The sequence below is a fragment of the Marmota monax genome, unplaced genomic scaffold, assembly GCF_021218885.2.
Source record: "Marmota monax isolate L192 unplaced genomic scaffold, Marmota_monax_Labrador192_F-V1.1 WCK01_AAM20220418_F8-fsc00147, whole genome shotgun sequence".
NCBI lineage: Eukaryota > Metazoa > Chordata > Mammalia > Rodentia > Sciuridae > Marmota > Marmota monax.
Genome location: NW_026693552.1, coordinates 1,546,667 through 1,557,354, shown reverse-complemented (window position 1 = coordinate 1,557,354; position 10,688 = coordinate 1,546,667). Strand labels below are relative to the sequence as shown.

General features: G+C 33.6%; 1 protein-coding gene across 3 annotated transcripts in view; it reads right to left on the bottom strand.

Moving 5' to 3' along the window:
• Window positions 1–954: 954 nt before the first annotated feature.
• The window catches only part of Wwp1 (WW domain containing E3 ubiquitin protein ligase 1), a 110,894-nt gene continuing 101,160 nt past the window's right edge, over window positions 955–10,688 (bottom strand). For all 3 annotated transcript variants that reach the window (XM_046458614.2, XM_046458616.2, XM_046458615.2), the window contains 3 exons: window positions 9,202–9,298; window positions 8,481–8,553; window positions 955–2,221 (listed from right to left, as the gene is read on the bottom strand). In XM_046458614.2, the coding sequence (XP_046314570.1) occupies window positions 2,122–2,221; window positions 8,481–8,553; window positions 9,202–9,298 (270 nt within the window). In that variant the 3' untranslated portion in view covers window positions 955–2,121. The remainder of the gene's footprint in view (window positions 2,222–8,480; window positions 8,554–9,201; window positions 9,299–10,688) is intronic.

Sequence of the window (10,688 nt, the reverse complement as noted above, 5' to 3'; positions counted from 1 at the left end):
TCCTCATGAGTTGTGTTCAGGCACAGCGAGCCTTAAATACTTCTGGTTAAATTAATTTCTTTCTGGTTGGTCCAGCTCAGAACAGATAATAAGGGAGGAGAGAGGTAAGAGATATAGGCCACATTTTTGTTTTTTTTTTTTCCCCATGACTATCACTAAGTAGATAAGACAGCTTTGTTTGTAAATCTGGTATCTATAATTGCCTCTAAAGGTCCTGCTGAGGTCTCCAAACTAGTCTTCTCCAGTTAGCTGGTTTGATCTCTGCAGCCTTACCTGTTGTATAGTTAATTCTTACTCAGGGGAGCGGCTCCCTGAAACTAGTTGAATGCCACCTTCTTCAGTCAAATCTGCTAAATTATATTCTCAGATATCATTGCTGATTGGTAGTCAATAACTTCTTAGTTCATGGGGCAGTGCTACCATTGGTGTCTTTTTTCTGGAATGATTTAATAAGTCCTTTTCAGGGACTGGTCACCCGTAGCTTGTCATACATTAAATTTTTTTAGTATTTGTTTTTTAGGTGTAGATGGGCTGCCTTTATTTTTTTGTGGTGCTGAGGATCGAACCCAGGTCCTGCCCGTGCTAGGCGAGCACTCTATCACTGAGCCACAATCCCAGCCCCATTAAATTTTTTTAAATAATTCTTTAGATTTGAAAAAAAAAACAGCATATTTTTGGTTAGGATTTGGAAATGAGCCTTCAACTATGTGAGTCACTGCCTTTATTTCATCTTTACTGTGAATTCCTGAATTAAAAAAAAAAAAGCAGAATACAAGCTAATATGTAGAAAAACTAGTATATAGTAAATATGAAGTTAGACTGTATACTAGTGTTTCCCATGTGCACTTATGGTGGAATATTTACAGGCAGCACATTCAAATAAGTCATTTCCCAATATTATAAAATAATCTGAGTTAATGAAATTTACGGTGCATACTGAAAGCATGATACAAATTGAAAATTTTTTGATTTTATTAGGAAGCCCAGTTTGCTAAAAGCAGTATTAACATTGGAATTTGTATTTTTGTAGTTAAGTAAATGTCCTCCTGAGTGAAAAGATTTTTACATGCTTATTGTAATTCAGATATAGAACTTTCATGAATTTGAGAGCAATGAAGATATTCAAACACTAATAAAAAATCATTATTCACCTATTTGAGTGTTCAAATGTTTATGTAACTTTTCAATGCATCCGGTTTTATTCAATGCCTCTGGTTTTACAAAACCAAAACTTTCAACACAAAAGTGCCAAAGTTCAAGTTACCTTTTTATATGTTCCTCAGTATCAAGCTGCATTAGTTTATTATTAAATTTGAACATCAAAGATTTATAAAACAGAAGTTACGTAAGTGGCTGATTCTTTTAATTTCACAAATACCTAGCATCTCAAAATAACATGTAAACAAATCTCTATGCTGCTCAATGAATTTTTTCCAATCTCTGTAACAAACTAAATGTTATTGGATCTAGTACGTGACTTCTATGTAAGTTATGGTTTCACTCAATATATTACTGATGTATGTAAGCAAAGAGTGGAAATTTTTTCAACTATTGTATTTATTTTAAAACAAAGTGACAAGTTCAAGCACCTGTCTTCAAAAAAGCCAGCAGCATTTTTTTATATACTCAAAGTAAGATTTGGCCTAAGCCCTTAATACCTTCCTGAACAGCCATGCAACTAAAACACCCTCAGGAGATGTTACATAAGGGAGAACATGGAGCAATTTGCACTTTTCCCCTGGATAATAGAAACAAGGTAAAGCAAATTCAGATCTTTGTGAATGAACAGCTGTCATGTTTAATACACTTGGGGCTCTATAGAACTAGAGCCACTATCATATATGCTTATATAGATAATATACTTCTTATATTTAATAAAGTCTCTTGCTTGCTTCAAAATTTAATGATGATCTTTTTCCTGGTCAGTCATTTCAAGGGAACAATAAATAAAGTAGAAAATGATGAACTTTTGCATATTTCTGTGGAAGAACGGAAAACATTTATACTTTTGAGGTTCAGAAAATTCACTGTACAGAATGAACAGCTTATATACACATCTGTGCAATTTTTCTTGGCTGGGGTATTTAAATGCAAGAGCTCCTCCAAGATAAGAAGCCACATTCATTCTTGTCCAAAGCCCTCTGTCTCTTCTATTGCAAAAAGAAGTTTTTCCTTTAGTTGTTCATAACTCTTATATGGTGGTAGATCCAAGCGATTAAAACTGAACAAAAACAAAAACAAAATCATATATTTTTAATAAAATAAACTGAAAATATTTCCAATACAGTAAAACACACTGAAAAGCTGAATGAACAGAAGTATGTTATGTATGTAAAATTTTGCCAAACGTATTCTAACGATTCACTACTAATATTAGTATATTAGCATATTCAGATCTTAGGGGAATCCATTCAAATTTAAGACCTATATTTTTTTAAAAATTAATTTTTCCCAGAGAGAAAAATAGGATTATGTTGACTATAGCAATGTGGATAAAGATTCTGTAATTAAAAAAAAAAATCATTAATCTTCTCTTTACTACTCCTATGTGTCATTAGTCCCCCTAAGTTCTCTTGTAATAGTCCATTTCTTTCACTCATTCATTCATTCTTTATTGAGAATCTTCATATGCTAGTGATATAGTGATGATAAAAAAAAAAAGTCCTTTATGTTCTGGGGTGGAGATAGATAGTCAATGAACAAATACATAGTTTTCTCGAGTTTCACCAATGAGATTATAACCTTTTCTATAATGACACTTTCAGTTCTGCTCAGATTCAATTCCTTTCTGGGACAAAATGATGAAAAACAAAAATACTGAAAATGCTTAAAATAACAATATACTGTTTCTGAAAGATAACATTTAATATTTTAGAACATGGCACTGACTAGCTATATTAGGATTTCAGTATCCAAAGTTTTGGTTCCCCCTCTATTAGTCAGAACCTTTCTGTAACTTCCCTTCCTCATGTGGAAATATTCCCCTCCCATGTAAATTAGGAAAGCTGAAAAGAGCCTTTAAAAGGAAGCAACAGACTAAAATAGTGTGGTTCTCAGACCATATTATTCTCAGTATAAGCAGACCATATATTGCCCTCCCATTTAAATTATAAAAGTATCTGGTAATGATTGAAGTCAGCAAGAAATATCATTTCAATAATCTTATAACCAAAGCAACCTGTTCCTTTCTAATTCTCTTCCATAATTTATATATACAGCCTTTGCCAAATTCTCTCATTTCTGTCACCTAAATCTCTCCTATCTTCTCCCTGTTTACCATTTCTATTGCCACTACATCCTTGTGTATATCTCTTACTTGAATCACTAGAGAATTTCCTGCCTTCTTATCTGACCCCCCCCCTTTTGTTAAGCTATTGTGAGTAAAGCTTTAGTGACGTTTTCAATTTTTTTTCCCTTTAAAAATTCTTCAGACACCTGTTTTATTTCTTGGGCAAATAATTACAAATGGAATTACCATTTATAGGTATACACACATATATGTACATGTTTATAATGATATTTGCATGTTTAACTTATTTGAAGCATATCAGTTTACACTCCCACCTACAAAGAAGGAAAATTCACCAACAGAAAATGTTGCTAATCTTTTCATTGTTGTTTTAATTTGGTCGTGTTAATGCTATGCAGTGTTACATTATAATGTTAATCTGCATTTCCCTAATATCTACTGATGATATCCCTATTTTTTAATTTACTTCTCAACATTCTGTCTAGTCAGAAATACTATGCTAAACAGACAAACTAGTTTTTGGACTCTTTAAAAGCCTTTATTTCCTCAAATAGCTATGGGAACAGAGGGGGTAGAATGACAGAAAAAAGCCTACCCTGTTTTTAGTATAGCCTCCATCGACTTATTTAATGTTCTCTAAGTATAGCACATTCTTTTCTTTTTCTATTTCTATGCTGTAATAGTTTCCTGGTCTATAATATCCTTTTCAGCTTATGAAATTCTAATTCATCAAGAATCAGCCCAGATGTTACAACTTCGTCCAAGAAGTTTACCTAGAGCATCTTTCACCTATCCATGAGCTCTTTTTATTTCTATTTTAGTGTTTATTTTCAACTAACTGGTTTCTCTCCTTAGACTCTAAAATCTACAAGGGTAGCATCAGCTAGCTCTGTATCCCTAAAACACTGATCTGATATGCATATTGCAGATACTTAGTTTTAAGCTGAAGAACATTAAGAAAGCAGATAATCTGAAAAAATACTAAATAGTTTCCATTTTAAAATCTTAGCCATTATGTTTTGTGCTGTTTGATTATATTTAAGGTATGTATGGGGCACTGGGGATCAAACCCAGGACCTATCACTTGGCTGTATATTCCCACCCTTTTATTTTGGTGGCTTCAAACTTGATTCTCCTTACCTTTAGCCTCCCAAATTCCTGAGAATAGAAGCATAAGCCACTATGCCCAGCTGTGATGTTTTACAGGACAGAGACTTAATAAAATCCATTCATCTTTTATTGAGTACTTATTATGTAAATATGAAAGTACTAAGTTCTAATTCTGTTTTTTTTTTTTAGTGTGATGTGTATTATAAAAAAGAAATTGACCAATACATCTATTTCATCTGAAGGAACTGTATGCTAATTGGCTTACCAACTGTATATAGCTTTCAGAAAGCTTAAAGCTCCTACCTCTCAAAACAAACCACTGGAGATGACAACAGTAGGACCCTGTGTCCTCTCTTCATCTGAGAATCATTAAGACTAATTTCATCACAGATTAAATCACTGCTTACCACAGTCACTGATAAAAATCCAAGTCTCCTGGATCATATATTTCCCTTTTTTTTTTGGCACCAGGGATCAAACCCAGGATGCTTAACTACTAAGCCATATCACCAGCCTTTTTAATTTTGAGATAGGATCTCACTAAGTTGCTTAGGAGCAACTAAGTTGCTTAGGGCCTCCCTTAGTTGATGACGCTGGCTTTGAACTTGCGATCCTCCTGCCTCAGCCTCCCAAGTTGCTGGAATTACAGGCATGTGCCACCATGACCAGCATAGATGGTATATTTTCATCCAAATGCTCATCTCAATACTGATCTATTTCCCTTGGTTTGAATTAAACTCAACCTGTCTACCATTTCATATTTTTCATCTTATTGTTTTGAACTTCTATTTCATAGTCTCAATAGCTTCTTATCATAACTGAAATCCAGCTAAGTCTGAAACATGCCATTTCTTCTGTAGCCAATTAATAAAACTAGCCTGTTCTGAGGCACATAGCTGTATAGCCTATCTACTGATTGCTTGGTTGTGCTCCTTCATTTACTGAAAGCTCTGGCACCTGGGGGCATAATCCTCTCATTTATATGGATACACGCAACAATATGGCCATCAAGTTCCTTGCTCTTTTAGCTTTTTGAGTTACTAACCCTAGGATCATAACTTGAACCTCACCACCACCAGTACATTTCTAATTAAAAAATCTTTTTCTCTGAAATAAGTTGGAAAGAAAAATAGTCAATGAAAATGCCAGCCTATTAACCCATTATTACTTCACCATCCTATCCCATCCTCAGCTCTTCTGTCCTCACTTTTTTCTTTATCTGCAGAATGTCATTATAATTAGAGATCTTATTCCATTATTATAATCACAACTTTGCAAATAGTTTTAAATACTGTGTCTCTCCTTCTTTTGAATTAACTAATCAAAACTCAAATCCTGAATGAATTCCACCTTCTGTTTGTTCCTTGCACCTTAACAGTTAAAAATTGTTTGGGGAAGGCTTGTGTTGTGGCTCAGCAGTAGAGCACTTGCCTAGCAAGTGAAGTCCTGGGTTCAATCCTCAGCACCACATAAAAATAAATAAATAAAGGTATCATGTCCAACTACAACTAAAAAATAAATATTTTTAAAAAATTGCTTGGGGAAAAAAACCACACAATCTGGTAGATTGTTGTCATTTTAAATAAAGTAGTAAATCCAAGTGAGCAATCCAATTACCCAATATTCAGCCTAATAAATACTTGTCTCTTTTCTGAAATGCCCAATTCTTTCTCCTTAGAAGATTTTATTTTCTTCATTCTTATCCAGTGACCTCACCTTATATTTTGAAAATACAGAAAAACCAAATGTTGATAACTATTTTCTCTTTATAAATCTAAAATCAGAAAAACTCCTCTACCTCAGCAATCTCTGCTTCTATTGGATCTGCTCCTTGAATCCAGGCCAAAGGTTCTTAAATGTTTTTGGTCACAAGAACTCTTCACTCTAAAGGGCTTTTGTTTATGTGAATTATATTTATCAATATTTACCATAGAACTAAAAACAAAAATTTAAAATATTAATTTTAATTTTTAAATAAGCAATGAATGCAATGACTATTTCCAAAAACCAGTGGACTGACGTTGTTTTACAGTGTTACAAATCTTTTTAAAATATCTGATCTAATAAAAAACATCTTGTGCGAGGTGGGGGGGGGCTGGGGTTGTGGCTCAGTGGCAGAGCACTTGCCTCATACATGTGGGGCACTGGGTTCAATCCTCAGTGCCACATAAAAATAAATAAAAATATTGTGTCCATGTATAATTTTTTAAAAAATTAAAGAAGAAAGAAAACATCTTGTGTATTCAATGGATCATACTATATTATTTTGGATTAAGCATATGAAAATCTGAATCAAGTATATGAAAGTCTTATCTCATAGATAAGCAGTTAGAAAATGGAGATGTATTATAATCATCTTCAGATAAATGGATAATTCCTTAATAGTATATTTGATAAAGATATGAACAATATGGGTCCTGAAACCATATCAAAGAATACTTTGTTAAAAATCCACTGGTCAGGCTGGGATAGTGGCTCAGTGGTACAGCGCTTGCCTAGGATGGGCGCCATCCAGGTTTGATTCACCACATAAAAATAAAGGCATTGTGTTGTGTCCATCTACAAAAAAAAAAAAAAGATTCATATTCATTCTCTCTCTCTCTCTCTTTCTCTTTTTTCTCTCTTAAAAAAAAAAAAAATCCACCGGTCTCTTGGGCTGGGATTGTGGCTCAGTGGTAGAGCACTCGCCTAGCACGGGTGGGACCTGGGTTCGATCCTCAGCACCACATAAAAATAAAGGCATTGTGTTGTGTCCATCTGCACCAAAAAAAAAAATAAGTATTAAAAAAAAAAATCCACCGGTCTCTCACACACCCTGAATAGATCTTTTTACCCAGACATGATTGTGTAATATGCACTGGTTATGTTATATTGCTAAATATTGGGTTACTTTAATAGAAAAAAATCCATTTTTACTAATAACACCATTAATCTTACCAGTCTTGGGAAGTAGTTAAGCTTATGGTGGCATATACAAAATTTACAGAATTTTTATTTTTGCTCGAAACTTCAACTTTTATCACTGTGCTTTCCTTGAAGTGAGATAAGTTTACTTCATTACTTCTCAAGAAAATGCCAATACCCAAATGAATAAACATGGTTTGTTTGCCATTCTTTGAAATAAAAATAAATTCCATTAAAAAAAAAGCAAGTTAGTTCAGCTTTTAATTTCAAAACAACTACCCAAGAGCTCTCCTTCAAGAAAAACCACCATTCTTTGGTATGCAGAAGTGCTGTACGCAGACTTTGTATTTTATGACACAACTATTGGACATAACTCAAGGACGAAGATTCAGTAAAAAATAAAAAAAATTTCAGTGCCTCATAATGATGAAAGTTCAGTGAACCTAGCTTCCTGTTTCAGCTGCTTTGATTGCTATAGCTAGTTTCCCTGCATTCACTTGTACATCTGATTTCATCTCTAACCTATTCCCCAAATGATTCTTCTTCGATCCCATTACTTGTGATTTAAAACTCTTCAAAGGCTTCTAATTTTCCTTAGAATGGAATCTCAATTCTGTATAATAAGCAATAATGCTCCATTTGAATTTAGCCCCTACTTATATTTCCAAATTCTTTTCATCTCTGTCTTACCAAGTCCAATCACACCAGACATCTTTCATTTCCTTGTAATGAAATGGTTTCTTACTTCAGGGTTTTTGCTCACTCCACAGCATACTGGCTCAAAGAATGTTCTTCCCCAGTTTCTTCCTACAGCATACTATTTATTATACTCAAACATTACCCTTTCCAAGAAACCTCTTAATGACCCAATCCAGAGCAGGACCCCTCCGGCTATTCTTTTTCCATAGTTACATATCTGTTCACCTGTTTGTCACTTGTGCCCTACCATGGAGTGTAAAGTTCACAAAAGGTAGGGAACAATGCAGCCTTACTTTCAATACTCTAAATATTTGTTGAATGAATGGAAACAGTTCTCAAGAATTTGTATTAACTAATAAACAGTAATTCTCACATATTTAGTTGGAGAATGCTGTATTAATTAGTCTGTTATCAAAACTGAAATTCTGACCAATAATATATTATACAGGATCATACATATTTTTAAAAAGTAAAATATTCTGACTTTACCTTCCTTTTACAGGATTCTTAAACTTACCATGTATGGCTTCTTGGTAACCAGGTATCTTTTCCAACTTTTTCAATACAAAATTTTTGAGGCCCATTACTTCCTAAACCAGGAAAACAGGATAATATTTATCTGGTCCTTTACACTTTTGATTCTGACAACAGTTAAATACAGAACATATCACGTAGACATATGAATAATACAGTATAAACTTAAAGAAGAGATGTATAGTGTACATTGCTTTTGTATTAGAAGCTTCTTGGTGCTGCAAATTTAGCAGTAAGAATTATACCACATAAAGATGAGGATTTCTTTTTTTTGAGGGGGGTGGTACCAGGGATTGAACTCAGGGACACTTGACCACTGAGCCTTATCCTCAGCCCTATTTTGTATTTTATTTAGAGAAAGGGTCTCACTGAGTTGCTTAGTGCCTTGCTTTTGCTGAAGCTGGCTTTGAACTTCTGATCCTCCTGTCTCAGCCTCCCAGGTCACTGGGATTACAGGCGTGTACCACCATGCCCAGCAAAGATTAGGATTTCTATAGCTTCTTACTCCCTTCACAATCAGGCCAGGAAGCTAAGTAGTGGCCATGTGGGCTATATAAAGAGACACATTTTTGTCTTATAAACACTTTTGATATTAAAAGCTTTTTATAAGGAACCCATAATAGTAATCCTGAGGTTTATTAAGTTCATCATATGTCTAAAAGCCATTATCAATACAAAACTATCTACAGAAAAACTGCACCTACCCATGAGCTCAGCAAATCCTCCTAGTGGTAAGCGGCAGGTTCCAGTGACAAACTGCAGTAGTCGCATTCTTACTTCATTGTCTGTTTCTTTCACAAACTGTAACAAAACCAAATGTATTTTAATATAATATAAATGCTAAATTCTCAAATATACATTAATACAAAATAAATGCAATGAAAACAGTTGAATAAATCAAATAATATTTAATGCTGAAATTGATTAAAAGGATATGTGATTAAAAGACGGTTATAATATTTATTCAGCTTAGGCATCATGTTAAGTATATGTTAATCCTTACAAAAACACTACAGATTGGCCACTGAGGACTTCTGCCAAGCACTATGCCACATACTTCTCATTTAGACCTCACAGCAATTCTATGAGATAAGTTAGATCCTTAACATCACCGCTGCACATGGCCTGTAGAGTATAAATAACTTGTCGTTTTCAAACAGCTAATAAGTGGTAGAACTAACATTTGAGTTCAGGAATGGTTCACTTCTAAATCATTGTTATTCTTCCTTGAGTCAACTACCCTCTCCCTTTTAAGCTACAAAAAACATAGAACATTTCCCTGTTTCCACTCTGAAGAGTTTGTGGTATTTTCTGGCACTAAACATTTTCCCAACATTTTGTGTTTTATTATCTGAAAAAACAAATTGCAAATACCTCAAAAAATTAGTTCATTGATTACTTCTTTTGACAAAGGGACATAAAATAGGGAAATATGGTTAAATACTGATTTGACTGCTTTGAGTATAATAGAAAGCAAGGAACTTAGGAAGCAGTGTGAGAGTAGAAATGTATCTTTTAAATAGAGAATTAACTTTAAGCATAAGACAAGCTTAATATCAGGTCCGGCATAAATCTTACCACAAACAAACCCAATTCAGAAAACACAATGTTCATTTGGATTTTTATATGATTCAAAGCTTTAGCTCCTTAGCTATGTAGATCAAACTGTCCAAACAGCAAGAGAATAAAAAGGGCAATGAAGCTAGCAAAGAGCCTAAAATGGACATTTACAAACACTTGCATATACTTGATAATGTAATGCAATTCAGGTACTTTTTAAGGCTTGAAAATTAATTTACTTCTATTTATCTATAATATATGTGTATCTATCTATAAATAATAGGTAACAGAATAGAATTCAAAAGTATAAGGGTAAACAGTGTAAAAAAGCATCTTTTCCAGCTTGGCCTCCAACTATTTAGCTTCTGGAACTGTTTTTCTTTTACTCCCTGCCTTTTCAGAGACAGCATATTTAATGGTACATTTTATACATTAGTACATAAATATTAATAGTGAATAATTTATACAGAACACAAATTTTATTATACTTTATTTACTCAGTCCTCTCCTAATGGACATTTAAGGTTGTTTCTAGTATCTGTTAGGATGTTAACAATGTTGTATTAAACAGTTTGGTATGTATCATTTTGCACATGTTCAAATATATTTTAAGATAGATTTTTAGAAATGT